Here is a 19046-nt window from a genome sequence, read left to right as displayed (position 1 = left end):
TTGATCAACTTTACGTATGGTAAATTGACACAAGTAAGCCAAGCACCTAAGCAATTGAAAGAGGAATACATAAATATTTCTCGTAGTTTTCAACTTGAATTTAAACTTAACTACATACATAATGTCATGCATCTGTCTATCCCGTGGGGGCAGAAAGAGGTACAATGTGTTATAGATTTGTTGTCATTGTCCATAGGCTGCGGTGAACACTTCCGATCGCGTGGGGCCTGTTAGCTTCAAGATAGCTCAGTAGTATAAAAAAATATGAAAATCCTGGCAAACAAACTATCCATATTGTAAGTAATATAAACGATAATTTGCACAATTTACAAATGGGGAATTCTTTGATAACTTATTCACAAAGAAACACGAGTGGGTTGAATAAACCTGGAATAAGTAGATATGGCTCTTGTCATCAGCCAAAAATCTGTTTTTGAATATTAAAAAATGAAAATTTATCTTGCACACTGATCCTTATTATCTGTTACAATAGTAAGTAAAAGTATTTGGATGCTATGACGTCGAGCACCGAGACTAATATTTTCGGGTAACATAGTTCCGACAAAATTTTTTGCTGTTTCTCTGAAACGGGTAGGTACTTTTTTACACAACTCTTCTCTTTTGAACATTTTTTATATTTATATAAATATATAGTCACCTTGCGGCTATTATACATATTCACCTTCGTTTTTTATTTCGCACGTTATTAAAACTAAATTTACATTTTTAAGTAGGGCTTGTGTAACTTGGTAAACTTGCAATTCGATCCAAAAATTTGGAGCCTTGACAATGATGAGGCCGGTTTCCGATATACGCATGTATATATAAACTAAATTTTTTGCTAGGATCATCATTCTACTAAGTAGGAACCGAAGACACAAGCCAAAATGTTTGCTAAGGTAAGAACATAGTGCAAGTCTTAGAAATATTTCAAACGCAAACGAATGTAATTATCATCAGAAATTTTAAATATTTTATTTGAGGTTTTAAAGTTTATCTACGCAATATCCGTGTACCTATGTATTGGAGGAGAGCGAATGATTAATTAAATAATGTTTTAGAATGTTATTATTGAATGTTATTATCTACAGGTTGTCGCCGCTCTTTGCTTCCTCGGCCTCACCCGCGCTGGCTACCTAGGCGGCGCAGGGTTGGGCTACAGCGGCTTAGCCTACGGAAGTGGACTCAGCGGCTTAGGCTACAGCGGCCTCGGCTACAGCAGCATTGGTTATAGCGGCCTCGCCCCAGCGTATTCTACCTACGCCGCCACACCCGTGGTTAGAACCATCGCCGCTCCACTCGCCGCTCCACTCGCCGCTCCACTCGCCGCTCCACTCGCCGCTCCACTCGCCGCTCCACTCGCCGCTCCACTCGCCGCACCACTCGCCGCACCACTCGCCGCACCACTCGCCGCTCCAATCGTCAAAACTGTAGCCCCCATCGCAACCTACGCAGCCGCTCCCGCTCTTACTTCCGTTTCTCTTCGATCTGCCCCTATCGTCAAGACCATTGCCCCAGTATCATCCTACTCGTACGCTCCAGCCCTCTCTTATGGCAGTTACGGTTATGGAGCATACAACAACGGCTGGTGAAAGTAATACCGCAAAATTAGTTTCTTTTCCCTTTTTTTTGACTTCTATTTTATGCCATCTGTAAATTATTATCGCTTTTGAAATAAACAATTTATTTATTCTTCATTTTTTATTATTATTGTGGGTATAGTAACTTCTATCATACTTACTTTTTATTAACCTCTATCTTCAAATAAGTGTATTTACAAATGTGTTATTCGTGAACTATAGCTATATATTTCACTCACCGACAGACGAATTGGGCCAGATTAATTAGCAAGTTGTCTACTTGCATAAAGCAACTTCTCACTTGTTAAATCTAGTGATTCATTTAAATTGTTGTTAATGAGCACAATTACCTTGCATTTAAAGGTTGAATATCTAAAAAGTTTCATACATAACAACTGATACCTTATTTAATATACATGGAATTAAGATAACCTTGGTACTGCTGATAAATGTGTATTTTTACATAAAACATAAGTAATTGGCTAATTAATAAGAAATACATTAATTTATCTAAAAGCACCATTTTACTAAAACAGAAGTCAAGCCTCAAATCGCACTACTAACTACAGCGAGATCGAAGTTGAACTTCAATCTTGTCGTCATTTTTATACCTTTTTTATATAGCGAAAATAGTTTAACAGTTTCTTAGATCATAACACCGACTTTTCCATTATTAAAACAACAAGTTTCGTATAGGAATTAGTAAACCGAAACCATATCACAATTGCCTGAATAATCGCGATTCGATTGCGATCCAGCTGAAGTTATTAGCGCGACGAAAAACGTCGTGAGGAAACTTACACTTTGGTAGACTGTTAACATCATTAATGTGTTTTCGTTTAGTAAGTCATATAGTACCTATACTAGCTTTTCCCGCGGCTTCGCCCGCGTGTATTTTTAACCTCAATGATAGTCGATAAGTGGTTGATTTTGGTAAATAAGTAGCCTATGTTTGAACGCGGGTCTTTACCTACATGCATTCTTCTTCATAGTCGTATTCCTCATGGCTAAGGGTCGAGGTCATTACGCGGATTTAAACACACATAACAACTCTCTTGGCATTAGTAATGGAGTGGTTTGCCATCGCCTTCTCCGTTTCACACACAAGTTAATAATCAAACAGTGTGCAGGTTTCCTCACGATGTTTTACTTCACCGGAAGCAAGTGGTGTTCGATGAAAACTATATTATATTGTACTATATAACTATAACATATACTATACATGAGTCAGATTGTTATACCAACTCATGTGGCACGAATAAGATTCGAACGTGAGACCTTCCGATCCACAGGCGGGCGTCTTAACCATTACACCACCACCGCTTCTACTACATGCATACTACAACTACATGCATACCATACTCGAATTTAAATAGAATCGCCCCATAAGCTACAAATTAGGAACAGGGGACGACCGCTGTTGAGAAAAAATGCAGAAATTCCTTTTAGGTTTTGTGTTTTATTATGATTGAATGAAACATTGTGAGTGTTAATTACCAATTGATATTCAGCCACATTTACACAATAATCATAATACAACCGGTTCGCATCCCACAGATTTTTTTTTAAATTTATGATAATAACTATTGAGTTACTCCTATTATCTACACTATACTATTGTAGTCTGCCAGATTAAGTCATATTACCCTACCGTGTCAAAAAATGTACCTTGTAAACCACTTGTCTGGTGTACATTACGTAATATTGAAAGCTTTTTCTATTCACCATGGTAATAAGTTTTCAGGAATCTGGTACGAAAATGAAAAAACGGAATTCTTACAGGATCATGTCCGTCTGTCCGTTCTTTTATCAAAGCCAAGCTGCTCCGATTCTAAACAATGATTCCAGATGTAGTGCTGCCATTATATCCAGAATTAGCGTGAAAACATAATTTTACTTCAAAACATGGATTATTCGAAAATAGAAAAAACAACTTTAATTCAAAAATAAAAGAAAATTTCAAAAAGGCTAATAAAGAAGTACATCTGGAGTAGTGCCTTATTTGTAAGTGTGATAAGGACTATGGTTAAAATGAAACGAGACCAATTGTAGGCTTTTGAAGTTGTTGGACTAGAAAAGAAGATAAAGTAGTTATTAAACATTGTAAACAAAAAAGAAGTTGAGCCGTGGTAAAATGTTTAGCCACCTTGTACAACATGATAATACCGAAATTTTGCGCTTATTGAATTAAGTGTATCATTAACTCCGTTAATTAAAATTCGTCACGGTTCGCTTTCCAAAATCTAATTGAGCCTTGGTTCAAATGTTTATTTCCTACATTTTATATATAAAAACACAAGACAATGTATTCAACAATCATACTCACTCATCACCTTTTGAAGATAAATCAACAAGCTCACAACATGTTTGCTAAGGTATGTAGTCTCATTTCAATTTAAGTTATATATTATTTTCAAAAAATTACAACTACACATCTTCATAGGCCTAAGATTAAGCTTATAATAATGCCTCTTTTTAGGACAAAAACAAAACTTTTTCATTGTCTATTTCTACCTCTAACCGGGGTAGAATAGGGGTAGTAAATGGGGTTACCCATTGGAAACCTTACTTCCAAAGATACCCTAATAACAATACCATAACAATATATATATTTTTAAATTTCAGTTCACCTTCGCTATTGCCTGCCTCTTCGGCCTGGCTCACGCTGGAGCTCTTTACAGCACCGGTCTCGGCGGTTACGGTGGCTACGGAGCGTATGGCGGTTATGGTGGTCTTGGCGCGTATGGTGGTTACGGTGGCTACGGAGCATATGGCGGCCACGGCTACAATAACTATGTCGGCGGCCATGCTATCTCCCACGTAGCCGTCTCTAAGCAAGTGACTACTCCTGTATCCACCCTCGGTGCCTACGCCCCCGCCGCGTATGGTTATGCCTCCCCTGCCTATGGTGGCTACGCGTCTGGCTATGGCGGCTACGCCTCCCCTGCCTACGGTTATGGCGGCTACGGACACGGAGCTTATGGAAATTACTGGTAAACCAACAACGCTGAGAATAAAATAAATTGATTGTTAAACACTCACAACATTGTTTTTGTTATCTACGCTGTATATATTGGCAGTCAGTAACTTTTTACGGTTGTAATAACACCACAATATTTTCCAGAGAAAGAATTGAAAAATACACGGCCATACTCTGAAATAGAAAACATGATAAAAAATATTTTTTTGGATTCCCCTTCTACTTGCTATGTATGAAAAATAAATAAAAGTGACCTACAATTATGTTAGGCTTTTTAAGGTCCAGTACCTATTAATTTGCGAAAAATCGGTCATAAGAAACTTCTGTATTTAATGGTTATCGGATTGAAATCCACAAAACACAGTCACAAAATTTCGAGTCAACGCATCGATCGAACTTTTTTGTTTGTAAATTTGCTTAAAACCATCGATAAATAAATAAATTTAAATAAATAAATATATTAGGATAAATCGCACAGATTGAGCTATCCCCAAAGTAAGTTCGAGAGTTGTGTTATGGGATACTAACTCAACAATACTATATTTTATAATAAATACATATATGTATAGATAAACATCCAAGAACCGGGCCAATCAGAAAAAAGGTCATCGTACCTCTCAGTTCAAAGGCAAGCTTTACTTCGATTACATGAGAATAGGGCAACCAACACCAACACTTTCTCTGTTTGTTTGTTAGTTTTATATTTTTCTTCAGGGAAGACTCCACACAACATATGTTTGATTCGCATCATCATCATCAGATCATCAATTATACCTAGTTCGATTAACATTCATAGTATTCTGATATACATGTATTGTGATTGTACATACCTAGATTGTTAAAATGATCATCATGTTAATTAGATAGGTACATTTACTATAAGTATATAAGTGCACAATGAAACTGTTACGACAACTCTGAGAAAACATCTTGCTTCCGCGGAGGATTTCCTTATTATACAGTAAAAATAACTAAGTTAACATAAAGGGTATATCGGTTACGCAATTTCATTAACGGCATGGTATTATAGGTGGAGCATTGCCTTGACATTGCGCGCACCGCCTCGGGTGCTCCAACGCGAAATACGTACCAATACCTGTTTCAATCTGCCCGTATAAAAGCGAAAGCAAGTGCTTTAGACTGTATTCCAAACAAGAGCAACGCACAACACAAACATGTACTCCAAGGTGCGAAAAAACACATCTCTTATTGCATTTTTCTTTCATGAATTTTCAATCATAATCATCTCTCCCATCATTTTTGTGTTAATTTAAACTTATCTTAAAGCCGCCAAAGCTACATCAATTTTGAAACTTTACATGTTGTTTTAAATTTTCAGATTGTCATCTTCCTGTGCGCGGCGGGCATCGCCTCCGCCGGCAACCTCCTCGGCTCCCCAGTAGCGACATACGCGGCCGCTCCCGCCGTCGCGACCTACGCCGCCCCTGCCTACCAGTCATACGCCGCCGCTCCCCTCGTCAAGGCTGTAGCTCCAGCAGTGTCCTACCAGTCTATCTCTACTCACTCCGCCCCTGTGGCTTACGCTGCCGCTCCTGTAGTTGCCAAGACCTACGCCGCTCCTGCCGTGACCTACGCTGCTGCTCCCGTGGTTGCCAAAACTTATGCCGCCCCCGCCGTGACCTACGCGGCCGCTCCCGTGGTTAAGGCCGTGGCCCCAGCAGTGTCCTACCAATCAATCTCAAGTCACTCCGCCCCACTGGCTTACGCCGCGGCTCCCGCCGTGTCGTATGCCGCGGCCGCTCCCGTTGTCGCTAAGACCTATGCCGCTCCCGCCGTCGCATACTCCTCCCCCGTGGTGACGAAAACTCTCGCCACTCCTGCCGTTGCCACTTACCAGGCTGCACCAGCCGTCGCCGCTTACCATGCAGCCCCCGCTGTCGCCTACTCCTCCGCTCCAGTCCTCAAGACCGCGATCCACTACTCCGCTGCTCCCGCGGTCTCCCACGTCTCTTACTCCAGCCTGGGTGCTAGCTACGGCTGGTAAACTTCCTACCAAAGTTTTCGTTTACGTTTGAACTAGTGCTAGAAAATGGACCTTAAGTTATTCTAAATAATAAAAAACATTTTACATAAAAATAGACATGCTTATTATTTTTCATTTCCCAAATTAGCAATTATTTAAAACAATTCTAAAAGCATCAAAACCTCATTATCATTAGAATATATTGTTTACTTATCGGTCAATAATTGCAGCAAAAAATTTAAGAACAACCTTAAAATGTTGACATTCTGATTTATCTGTTCATAAAAATGCTTTTCAAAAGGTTAAATCGAAAGGTGAATCATCGAGATGCGATACATGAACATAATGAGATTTATGTACCCACGCACTGCGGCAAGCTCTGTGACGTAGGTGTATATCAGAACGAGTGCATGTAGGTCAGACACTGATGTTATGAATGCCATGATTTAACATCTCATAAAGCATTATGCAATCGTGATGCAAGGAAAATTAGGTTCTGGGGAAATTTGTATTTACAACATTATAATTGATTAATAATAAAGGCTCTGCGTGTTATAAGACTTTTCTGATTTGACTATACATAATATTTCTTATTATAAAAAAACTTACTGACATATCTTAATGTGGTAAATGATCAATCTCGTTTCTATAAGCAACTTTCTTTGAAGAATAGGCATAGATGCATCGCAAACATGACTTGCTTTTAATGCTAATCGATTCATAATAAGTCATACAAAATATATCTCTTTCACTCGATAAGTAAATTAATAAATTAATTAAATTAATTTTTGCGCGCAATGTTACGGTGCCGAAGATACATGTATATAGGTAATAATGGAAATATATATTTACTTCCAGATTGATATAACTAACGACCATGGCTAAGTGTAATAGTTTGATATTAAATAAAATTTGATCTTTTATTGTGTATTACTCGCCCGATTAGTTTATTTATCGAAAACATTATATTTTCGCTACTAGCATGTTTTTTTTCAGATGTTTACTTATCCAGTGATCGAATAATCGGATGTATATTTACCTAAACTTCATTTTTGGCTAAGATAATAGTGGAAGCGGCTTCTTAAAACACTTTTTTGTAAATCTTATTTATAATTCGATTAAGATAAACGTTTTGAAAATTGAAGAAAAAGTAAGTGGAAGTTATGTTATATTATTTTCAGTTTTTTTTAGTACAAAAGTAAAAATAAGTAAATATACAACCGATATGATTCTATAATAAAAGAAACTAAATTTGTCAATTACGAAATCTTGGGTTTTTTCGATTCAAAAGTGCATATCATAATAACCAACTTTTTGTAACATCCGATCATTTGCATCAGGTGCATCCGATTATTTGATCACTGCTTATCACCGTTTACCAGATCGAGGAGGAAATACATAACTTGAACGAAATAATGTTATTTGTAAAGAAATGGGATCCACTACAGAAGCTAGCCTAAATATTATAATAATAAGCAAAGGTGAAATTATATTATTTATGAATAACTACACTAAACTGTGTAAAATTTTGACAGGGGTAGGCAAAATTTTACACAGTTTAGTGAGTTGGCGTTCGGTACAAAAAAATATTATATACAATAATATAAATAGGAAATATCGTCATTCTATAAAAAAACTTATAAATTTCAGTACCTATTTATTTTTACTGCCGATTATTAAAATGTTTTGTATCCTTTGTATATATAATATAGAGTCGAATCGAGCAGTTTTTGTAGAACAAATGCAACTTTCAAAATTCAGTCACAAGAAAAAAGCTAACTAAGCAGTTGGTTGATGTAGGTTGAAAATGATGATGATGCTGATTTAAGTAGTTTTAATTGATTTACTTTCTCTCTCTAAAACCCTACTCTCTTTCTCACACCTGAGCGTTTTTCCGGTATCTTCCGCCGCTATAGCGCATCCGTTGTCCTACTTTTCTCCCCCACTTTACATGACTTAAATTTACTTTGTTAATAAAAGAAGTAAATCGAAAAGAGCAACTCAACAGTATTTCTAATCAGAGACGGATAATGATGAGGTTTAACCAAGCATATGATAGTTTTACAAACTCGTTAAAATTTCATCAGTGAATCTAGGTTGTGCTGAAAAACATTATTTTAATTATCTGGATAACCAGTACGTGATAAACAGTGTAATTAAAACGCTTAATTTACTTCCGAAAATGATTTCCTTATGGAGCCACAAAATGCGGATTTGATATTGACATCGATTACATATTATGTTTTTATGTTTTTGGGCTATGGGTGGAGCGAGCCTTGACATTGCAATGAAACCAAGTGCTCGGGGCGATCAACTGTATGCAAACGTATCAACCAGTTTAAGATACCAGTATAAAAGCGAAAGTCTGTGATCAAAAAATCATTACAAACCAGATCAACGAACAACAAACATGTGCTCCAAGGTATATATATAAATTTGTTGGTAAAAATTAAACAAAATTTTGAAGATTGCCTCTAAAAACAAGGCAAAAATAATTACCCAAAACAATTGTAAACATTTTGTATAAAAATTGATATGTATTATTAACTATTTTATATTAAAACAGGTCGTCATCTTCCTGTGCGCAGCGGGCATCGCCTCCGCCGGCAACCTCCTCGGCTCCCCAGTAGCGACATACGCGGCCGCTCCCGCCGTCGCGACCTACGCCGCCCCTGCCTACCAGTCATACGCCGCCGCTCCCCTCGTCAAGGCTGTAGCTCCAGCAGTGTCCTACCAGTCCATCTCTACTCACTCCGCCCCTGTGGCTTACGCTGCCGCTCCCGTCGTTGCCAAGACCTACGCTGCTCCCGCAGTCGCCACTTACCACGCAGCTCCCGCTGTCGCGACCTACGCCGCCCCTGCCTACCAGTCATACGCCGCCGCTCCTCTCGTCAAGGCTGTAGCCCCAGCAGTATCATACCAGTCCATCTCTACTCACTCTTCCCCTGTGGCTTATGCCGCTGCCCCCGTTGTTGCCAAAACATACGCGGCTCCCGCCGTCACCTACGCTGCCGCTTCTCCCGTAGTCAAGACTGTAGCTCCAGCATTGAGTTACCAATCAATCTCTACTCACTCCGCCCCATTGGCTTACGCCGCAGCACCAGCTGTGTCCTACGCCGCGGCCGCTCCCGTCCTAACTAAGACCTACGCCGCTCCCGCCGTCGCGTACTCCTCTCCCGTGGTGACCAAGACCCTAGGTCCTGCGGTCAGCTATGCCGCAGCTCCCGCTGTCGCCTACTCCTCCGCTCCAGTCCTCAAGAGCGCGGTCCACTACTCCGCCGCTCCCGCGGTCTCCCACGTCTCCTACTCCACCCTTGGAGCTAGCTACGGCTGGTAATCCACTACACGACTAACTCACTGTACCTGTTTGTTATTTATTTATATTAGCAGTACATGTAAATATTATAGGTTACGATACGAAATAAACGAAAATTTGTATGATGAAAATTGATTTTTAATCATACACTAATGTATGAAAAAAATGTTACACACTCACTTGTCGTTAAATCTGTCAAACCAATCAATACAGATACTGAAACCCGATTTAAATAATAAAATAAATGAGTGCTCCTGTATTAAATAAATAGTTACTTACATGTTAACTATTAATGCAGGGACCCTCATTTGTTGTATATAAACATCATACTTAAAGCCTTAAATGAATAAATTTGTTTTGGGCAAAAACTATATCTGTTACTTACAAGTCTTAGGTACACTAAGCTAATGATAGTCTATCAAATCATACATTAAAAAACTTAAAGAAATTGATTTAATTTTTTGTTTATTGAACTTTATTGTTTAAAGTAAACACATAAGTACTTCTAATAAATAAATATAATGGTAAAAGCATTTTCTCCCAGCTAACCAGTACAACAAACAGAAAAACTTACATATACTTAAATATAATGATAATTAAAGAAGCTAAAACAAAATTAATGACATAATTAAAAATGTTTCAAAGAAATTAGCCATAAACCATAATGAAAATAGTTATAATAATTTATAGAATAGTTAATTAGAAAGTTATATTTGCTATAAAATAATACTACAACATATTACGTATATATATCCGATTTTTCTTGTCATCTAATTAAATGACCTATTTAGTTTGTCCAACAGTAATTGTATTTCTCGTGGTATATCTATTTTACGGTCAAACTTTCTAGACTATTATTGACATTTTATTATTGTCTTTAAACAAAAGCAAAATGTTTTAGTTTTTGTGTTTTAGAAACTAGTCAGCATTTTAATTCGTTATATAGCCGTTTTAGAGAATGAAAAGTCGGCCCAGTTATACTCAATTTCTCTTCACTGAAGCAAAAGTAAAGCAAAGTCCCGACGTAAAAATCTGAAACAATGAAATGAGACAGACACTCTACAAAAGAAAAAGCTAAGCCTACTTAACATACGTCACCGAAACAAAATGAAATAGAATTATTATGTTAATATTAAAAATTGTGAGATTAAAATTTGGGTCATATTTAGAATATTAATCATAAAGAAACCGATCTGGTGCAATGTTATCGATGAACACAACTTGACATTGTACGTTGATAATTTACATTATTTTAATGTCACCAGTTATGAAGATGAGTAACAGTATAAAAGCCAATGCCAAATTCTAAACTAATCAAAGACAGATCAGTTCAGTCTGCAAACATGTCCAGCAAGGTAACGCGTTAATTTCTACAAATTTAAATGACATGTTGATAAAAATTAGTAAATTTTTATTTTAATTTTCAGGTCGTTGTCTTCTTCTGCATTGCAGCAGTTGCTTCGGCTGGGAACCTGTACCAACCACAAGCTGCATCATACGGCGAATATTCTTCTCGTCCATACGCACGTGATGCTGTACCAATAACTTATGCCAAACCAATAGGACAAGCAACTTCCTATCAATCTGTCATCAGACATGACGCACCCGCGTTCAAAACTGTGGTTGCTCCATCATCATACGCATCAGCACCAGTGACCTACGCGCCACCACCAGTGACTTACTCATCAGCACCAGTGACCTACGCATCAGCGCCTGTGACTTACGCATCATCACCAGTGACCTACGCATCAGCGCCAGTGAGTTACGCACCAGCGCCTGTGTCGTACGCAGCGCCCGCTGTGACAACTTACGCCGCCCCTATAGTGAAAGCCGTGGCCCCAGTGTCTTATGTAGCACCATCTAGAGCAGTGTCTCACCAATCCGTGAACTTGCAATCCTACAACCCAACACCAATTGTAAAATCGTATCCCTCCGCGTCTGTCTACCCACAACCTATTGTAACATCTTATTCGTCAGCTCCTGAAGCAACTTACTCTACACCTGCCATTGCAGCGTATCCTGCTACTCCTGGTGTGCGTGTAGCTCCAGCAGTACGTTTGGCTCCAGCCAGTTATTCCCTCCCAGTCCCTGTCACAGTGCGATACGCTCCATCTCCAGCAATTTCGAGCTATTCTTCTGCACTAAATCATGCTACTCCTGCAATAGCATATTCCTCCAACGCTGCACCTGCCGTAGCATACGCATCGACTCCCGCTGTTGCGTATCCATCCACCCCTACTGCGGGTTATTCTAGTGCAGACTCATACGCATCAGCTCCGTACTCTTACGCAGCATCAGCCCCTGTTATCAACTCTGCTGTAAGATATTCATCTGCCCCAGCGGTATCTCGTGTTTCTTACTCCGGCACTGATGCCAGCTATGCTTGGAAGTGATTTCTGTGATATTAAATGTGTAATAAATGATACAATTACAATCGAATTATATTTATTGACAATTTTTAAACGTTTTATTTTTCTTTCAATACATTAAAAAAAATATTATATTGTTCTAGCGAATTAACTTTTTTATCATTTCAAGAAAAATTGAAGCTAAAATATAAGTAAAATAATAAAATGTCATATGTATGTCTGATCACATAAGTGGCTTTAATAATACTTATTCAAGGTTTTATATTTCTGAACACTTCCTAAATGTCAGTGATAAATAATGTGCATAATTAGCTGATTCAAAGATCCAATCAATATAAAACTGGATTACCTTTTTGGAAATCAAAATCTTTAAAATTCTCCTCTAATTTTGTTTGGCTGGGTTAACCTAGGTAACTCAAAATTATGTATGAACCAATGTTTCAATGGCTTGTGCAATATTATAGGTGAATTGACTGGAAGAAAGCCCTTTCTGGGATAAGTCGGTCTTTTGACGCGCCTCTTTTTTACAACTATCTTTGTAAGAATTTTTTTGTTAAATAAAGAGAACAAACAAATATATAATCCCAACAAATGCTATAGTTAATTTCTTTTTGTTACCACTTCACTCTTTATCTTCTCAGCCATAATTCAATTTTGCATAACTACGAGTACATAGCAATTTAGTTCGGAAAATGACATCACTTGACAAAAATTCAAGAGGCTAAAGCCGCGGGCCAAAGCTTGTTTATATTTTGTCAAAAAAATATTGCAAGCTAACGAAATAAGTAAGGAATAATATTATGCATATAATTAGCAAAGAAAAACTTAATAATGCTAATTTGTCCGTATCTTGCACAAGCTTGAATTGATTAAAATAAATTCATTATGGTTGCAATACTTATGATTTTTTAATATTAATAAGTCAATTTGATAACAAACTCTATTTAACTTAACCAAGATTAGGTAATTGATGTAAACTAAAAATCAACATTTCGTATATTCTAAAAAAGATTTATTCGTTATCCTATTTCGATATTACAGTCTCGTAAATTAAGTATACAATACATTTTTGGCATTCACTTCTTCTTCCACGAATAACTGCCATCGGAGCCGCTGTATTGCACGTGGGAAACTGCTGGAGCGGGGGAGTACTGTACAGGGACTGCGGAGTACTGTACTGGAGCTGCGGCGTACTGTACTGGAGCAGCGGAGTATTGTACTGGTGTCGAGGAATACTGTACTGATGGGTATCCTGCAGGATAGCCAGGGTACTGAGCAGAGTAAGTGTATTGAGCTGGAGCCTGATAAGCTTGGTACTGAATCGGATATGATTGGTATTGAGTTGGTTGGTAAGTCTGATACCCAGAGAGTGCTACTTGACTAGGGTAAGCGTAGGGTTGGGGAACCGTCTGCTGATACGCTTGGGTGTAACCTTGTGGGTAAGCCTGATACGTTTGCGTTTGAGGGTACGCCTGTGAATACGCTTGGGGATATTGAGCGTTGTTCTGAGAGGAGTAAGACGCTGGGTAGTCGGTTACTCCAGCGTATTGAGTGGGATACGCGGCGGTAGGACTAGTGTAAGGGTAGGATACGGCATTACTCTTTGTAGTAGAGTACTGGAGTGGGGGGTATGATGGGATGGAGACTGGGTTGCCATTCTTCGTCGTTGCAGTAAATGCCCCGGGTACTGGCGATACTGTGGGCCCATTGTAGACCTTGAGGCCAGAGTTTGAGGCAACTGGTCCAAAAGTTCCTTGTGACTTTTGTGACTCCGATGACACTGCTGGATCGTAGCCGTAATTTGGTGGGCCTGAGTACCCGGCCGAGACTAGGGCTGCAGCGCAAAGAAAAATCACCAGCTGAAACAAATAATTCTTTATTATTTTTTATACGATATTTTCCTGTGTAAAAATAGTAAAAAAATATTAATATTATTGAGTGTAAGCGCGTGTTGCGCCTCAAAAGTGATTAAAATTAGGAAATCATTAAAAAAAATTATGCAATTGTCTGATGAGATCAGACATTTGGAACCAAATTTATACATCCTTGTTTTTTTACTATCAAATGGGGCCTTATATGGTAGGAACGGCTATTTATTTGCGGAACAAAACACGAAGGTCAACGTCCAAAGATGTCGGGAAAACGGGAGGCATTCACAATTCGGGACAGGGTGTTTTGTACATACTTAATGCTCGAGTTTGTATGCAACCACATACTTAAGATGGCTGGATCGAGCTCTATTTATATGCCAGCTTTTCTGGATTGCGACCGCTTTGAGACTTTCCTACCTATGTGAGTATTGCAAAAGAACATTGGTATATTTTCCTTATTGTGTCGTAGAAAATTGAGTTGCACGGGTGCTGGCATCAAAAGAATGATTTATCGGACCCAAAAATATATCAGGATGTTGCTGATATTTTTTCGTGTAGTTCTGTTATTTTAACTTGTAGTTTCAATAGATATTTGAAATTCTAACCTGGCTCCAGGGCTCTCGCTCACTGGAACGAAATATACGACACACCTACCCATATCTCAATTTCGATGAAGTCGGTTAACTGTGATTATAAAAAAATATATATTTAAGATTTAAGGTGACTTCACAAAACTTGCAACCAACACAATTCCATATAAAATTAAAATATATAATCCATTTAAAATTAAAAAGCAATTATTTTTAAATTACAGAGAGACACTTAAATTTTATTTATTTGTTTGGATAAAAAGTTTGATAACACATTAAGCCTTAGAATAACTGTAACGCAGATAGTTACAGCACAATGCAGTTTTAAAAAAACCACAATTATGCTATAACTTTGAAAAAATCAACTAAAATTAAAAAAACAACATTTTGTGCCAAACGAATGAAATAATTTGAAAATAAGTCAACCCTCCGTCACCAGCGCCGCGGCTGGCACAAAATATCTTTAAAGAGAGCGTTTCTCACTCAGCTACAATCCTGTAGATTTAACGTCACTGCACATAACATTAAAAATAAATCACTATCACAGTACCTTTCCGTACATGTTGGATGTGTAACTGGATGGCAAATTATGTAATTTGAATAAATATCGCGCTCTCTTTTATATCTTCGCCAAAAACTGGTATCAAGTCATCACCAAACTGTAACAATATGCAAATCAAGCGAAGAAGTGTAAATTAACATCTCCGCCAATTATATAAGGTTCATAATCAATAAAACTGGAAATCGATCATTCGTTCACATATGGTAATTGTAACAAACTCCAATTTAAGAGATATATATAATATTAATAATATGTAAATTTTATTAGTTTCCATAGTTTTTTATGGATCATAGATCCATAGATCCTTTAGATTTGTTATCGTATTGCGATCTATCTAATCTTACTAGTTTAGTTAACATAATATTGAACTGGGATTGGGATAAAAATACCCTATGTATGACGCTCAGAAATCAAGTAGCTTAATTTTATCTGATAAAATAATTTTGGAAATCAGTTGTGTGGTTCCAAAGATTTTCCTCCACAGATGCTTTATAATACTAGTGTGGACTAGTTACATAATAAAGTCAACAACGAAACACAGCCGATATTTTGACTATTCTCATTAGTCAAAATATTCTAATCCCGTTTTAATAGGTGAATTGATTCGGTTGGAATCTTGTAACTCAATTTTAAAGCAGATCTTAAATCTTCAACCGGTCGAGCTGAAATTTTGTATGTTTAGTTTGGATGACAATGCATTATTATGATAATCATAACCTGATGGTGCACTCCGGAACGACTCCCGTCAAGGGAACTCCTCAACAGTTTATTGCCACGTACATGACTTTTTGTCACGCAAATAAGAACTATCTGACAACAATAAAAGCTTATGTCAAACATATAATTTTTGTAAAAAAAATTTTTTTTTTACTTTTTTGTAATTACTTGTCTGACGAAAAACTTTCTTTCAAACTTATGCATTTATGTGATACATAGTGTTATTAAATTGAGTTACATTTATTACTATAATCGAAATAAGAGGGGTACCTCTTGCGCGCAGTGTACACTAGCCTTTAAATAGGTAACATAATGACATTATATTTTGATTAACTTTGGTTGTTGAAAAAATGCAGGTGCCTTATTGATCTAGCCAGAATATAATCATTTAGTGTCCTTGACAGGTGTTCGAATAATATCTATTTTGATTTTTACTACTTGTTTCATAAAACTGGTTTAATTAATGTTCTATTTATATTCATGTCCTGGAAAAGATTTTTATTTATTAATATGTGCCCTTACTGGCCTAAACACTAGGATCAGTTCGTTGTTCGTCTGTCCGTCTATCACTGTTTGTCCGTCTGTCAAAACCCTAGTTTTCAGGAATGTGGAAAAGTATCAAGTTGAAATAGGAGAAAACATGGTTCTTATGAATTAGTAAATGCGTGCGATTTGATATGTTTTCGATTTCACAGGCGAATTGGAAATTTATCAACTAGTTCAAATATATCCAATATCTTTTACAACTATAACATAAACTGTAGCCCTTTCCAATCTGTTCTTACAGGATAACCTGGTAATAGGGCAAAATGATAACAGCTAAACCTATGTTTAACCTATATGCTACATTTAGGTGTAGGCAACTTAGATCGGCTGCACCTAAGTCTAGGCAGCTAAAACTCGGTCTAGGAGCTCTTCGGGGTTTTTCGGACAACGAAATGCGATTGTTTACTATCCACAAAATGTTTAGTTTACTTTCTAAGGCACCAATTCTTCTTAAACAAAGGTCTGTTCTCCTCTCGCAATGAGAGCAATATGGACTAAGAAAATCCTTGAGGCCGAAGGCTAAAACATGATTCAACATAGCGATACGTCATTAGAAAACCTAACTGCTCTGAGTTTTGTGGAATCGGCTTTCTGTCCTGGTTTTCCCCAGATACTACAACATTGGAGTTCTTCAAAAAGCATGAATGATGCATGAAAAGATTTATTCAGGACCGGCAACGCGCATGTGACACCTCTGGTGTTACAGGCGTCCATAGGTTGCGGTGACTACTACCCATCACTTGGGCCGCGTGCCTGTTTGCTTGCTCAGTAGAATACAAAACTACTAACTACATATATATTGGATACCGTAGATACCTTAGCAACAATCTAACCTGAATATCATCCGATTGCCCTAATATCCAAAGTCACCTTATAATTTTATAATATTTACGTTTTATTCAAAAAAAAACAAAAAGTATATTTTCGAACATCATGTTCTTAAAACAAGGTGCCAGACTAATCGAAAACGATTCGTTCCAATTCACCTCTTCAAAAGGATCTACAATATTAGTCAAGACCTAACAAAATAAAAATAATATTTCTTCATGCCGTGTTTGAATTTTAAAACAATGGTTAGATTGTAGTAAAGTGTGTTATTTATAAAAAATATAGTTAAATAATATCTGTGGTCCGTGACTCCTCCCGTGGCAAGAAGTAACTCACTCTCCACCCTTCCAACAAAACACACTTCACATGTAAAATCACTTAAATTAATTGCTCCACTCCGACATAAAAGAAGGACAAACATACAAACATAATTTCACATTTTTTATAGAATGGATTTAAAAAAGAGAATGTACTCTTAAGTTTTACGTGTAAACAAAACAATAGCACAAACAACTTGTGACTTCCGAAACAAATCGTCATACTTTTCATGGTCTAAATAATGAAAGTAAAACGGACTATATCACAGGCGCTAGGCCTTCTAAGTTCGTAGGTATATAAACGAGTTACATAGTTGCAGAAATTATTCAGTTACCAAAACTAGTAGCATCAACATGTACGCCAAGGTGTGTTCGGGTTTCTGTCTATAAATTAAAATAATTCAGTGCATGTGACCGATATTTGGATTCAGTGATTAATAAAGCTATTGTGTAGTGGGTTGCAAGAATTTATCGTGTGTCTCAATCAATAATATAAAATTCTCTATTAATATGCCAGACTCAATTCTTACAAGCAATGTAGTAGAATAAGAAAACAAAAAAAAAGCATTAAGTAATAAATATATTTCTTACTTAATTATTATTTCCAGCTGATCGTCGCTCTGTGCGCTGTGGGCATGGCCCGCGCCGGTGCTCTCCTGCAAGCCGCTCCCCTGGCCTACAGCAGCCACGCCATCGCCGCACCCGCCGTCATCACCAAGACCGTGTCCCCCGCCGTTTCCTCGGTCTCCTCCTACTCCACCCACACCTCGCACGGCTCCCCCGTGGCGTACGCCGCTGCTCCCGCCTACGCCAAGACCTACGCCGCTCCCGCTGTGGCCGCCTACGCCGCTCCCGCCGTGCAAGCGTACTCTGCCCCCGCTGTCGCTGCGTACTCCGCCCCCATTGTCACCAAGACCATCGCTCCCGCCGTGTCTTCCTACTCTGCCTACTCCACCTCCACCTCTCACGGATCTCCCGTCGCCACCTACGCCGCCGCTCCCATCTACGCTAAGAGCTACGCCGCTCCCGCTGTAGCTGCGTACGCAGCGCCCGCCATACAGGCATACTCAGCTCCCGCTGTGCAAGCGTACTCCGCTCCTCTGGTCACCAAGAGCTACGGCTACGCCGCCGCTCCCGTAGCGTCATACTCCGCGTACGCCGCTCCCGTCGCCTCGTACGCCGCTGCCGCGCCCGTCCTCAAGTCCGTCGCCTACTCCGCCGCTCCCGCCATCGCGTACGGCGCACACGACATCGGCTATGGCGCTCACGGTGCCAGCTACGGTTGGTAAACTGAATCTAGTCTTCATTAATAGGAAATATTGTAAATAATTCAAACAAAATATACAATCTTATACCTGTACGACTGTCTTTTTCTCCTTTCTTTTA

The 19046-nt window shown here is 38.4% G+C and overlaps 5 protein-coding genes across 5 annotated transcripts; 4 read left to right on the top strand and 1 right to left on the bottom strand.

Moving 5' to 3' along the window:
* Positions 1-801: 801 nt before the first annotated feature.
* Positions 802-4618, top strand: LOC128672162 (uncharacterized). The gene is made up of 5 exons (XM_053749110.1): positions 802-899; positions 1092-1588; positions 3363-3459; positions 3881-3955; positions 4206-4618. The coding sequence occupies exons 1-5, from the start codon at positions 888-890 to the stop codon at positions 4575-4577; spliced, it is 1053 nt and encodes a 350-aa protein (XP_053605085.1). The 5' UTR covers positions 802-887; the 3' UTR covers positions 4578-4618.
* Positions 4619-5637: 1019 nt separating this feature from the next.
* Positions 5638-9991, top strand: LOC128672161 (ice-structuring glycoprotein-like). Its single transcript, XM_053749109.1, has 3 exons — positions 5638-5747; positions 5900-6562; positions 9111-9991. The coding sequence occupies exons 1-3, from the start codon at positions 5736-5738 to the stop codon at positions 9879-9881; spliced, it is 1446 nt and encodes a 481-aa protein (XP_053605084.1). The 5' UTR covers positions 5638-5735; the 3' UTR covers positions 9882-9991.
* A 1139-nt stretch (positions 9992-11130) lies between these two features.
* On the top strand, positions 11131-12317 carry LOC128672160 (uncharacterized). The gene is made up of 2 exons (XM_053749108.1): positions 11131-11215; positions 11288-12317. Exons 1-2 carry the CDS (start codon positions 11156-11158, stop codon positions 12251-12253), a joined length of 1026 nt encoding a protein of 341 aa, XP_053605083.1. The 5' UTR covers positions 11131-11155; the 3' UTR covers positions 12254-12317.
* Positions 12318-13219: 902 nt separating this feature from the next.
* On the bottom strand, positions 13220-15328 carry LOC128671649 (adhesive plaque matrix protein-like). Its single transcript, XM_053748317.1, has 2 exons — positions 15241-15328; positions 13220-14088 (listed from the first exon to the last, which is right to left on the bottom strand). Exons 1-2 carry the CDS (start codon positions 15250-15252, stop codon positions 13306-13308), a joined length of 795 nt encoding a protein of 264 aa, XP_053604292.1. The 5' UTR covers positions 15253-15328; the 3' UTR covers positions 13220-13305.
* Positions 15329-17917: 2589 nt separating this feature from the next.
* LOC128671651 (cuticle protein 16.5-like) lies at positions 17918-19020 on the top strand. The gene is made up of 2 exons (XM_053748319.1): positions 17918-18026; positions 18269-19020. The coding sequence occupies exons 1-2, from the start codon at positions 18015-18017 to the stop codon at positions 18947-18949; spliced, it is 693 nt and encodes a 230-aa protein (XP_053604294.1). The 5' UTR covers positions 17918-18014; the 3' UTR covers positions 18950-19020.
* Positions 19021-19046: the final 26 nt, after the last annotated feature.

Source organism: Plodia interpunctella, chromosome 8, assembly GCF_027563975.2.
Source record: "Plodia interpunctella isolate USDA-ARS_2022_Savannah chromosome 8, ilPloInte3.2, whole genome shotgun sequence".
NCBI classification, from domain to species: Eukaryota; Metazoa; Arthropoda; class Insecta; order Lepidoptera; family Pyralidae; genus Plodia; species Plodia interpunctella.
The sequence above is the reverse complement of the archived record's forward strand: the minus strand, read 5'-3'. Positions and strand labels throughout refer to the sequence as shown.

What these genes read in the sequence shown, in the direction of transcription:
- LOC128672160 (XM_053749108.1), top strand. Translation starts at nt 11,156, where the DNA reads ATGCCAAATTCTAAACTAATCAAAGACAGATCAGTTCAGTCTGCAAAC. An exon ending in CTGCAAACATGTCCAGCAAG is followed by an intron (nt 11,216 to 11,287) that starts GTAACGCGTTAA and finishes TTTAATTTTCAG; the next exon opens with GTCGTTGTCTTCTTCTGCAT.
- LOC128672162 (XM_053749110.1), top strand. An exon ending in GGAGCATACAACAACGGCTG is followed by an intron (nt 1,589 to 3,362) that starts GTGAAAGTAATA and finishes GAATTCTTACAG; the next exon opens with GATCATGTCCGTCTGTCCGT. An exon ending in CTCACAACATGTTTGCTAAG is followed by an intron (nt 3,956 to 4,205) that starts GTATGTAGTCTC and finishes TTTAAATTTCAG; the next exon opens with TTCACCTTCGCTATTGCCTG.
- LOC128672161 (XM_053749109.1), top strand. An exon ending in TGGGTGCTAGCTACGGCTGG is followed by an intron (nt 6,563 to 9,110) that starts TAAACTTCCTAC and finishes ATATTAAAACAG; the next exon opens with GTCGTCATCTTCCTGTGCGC.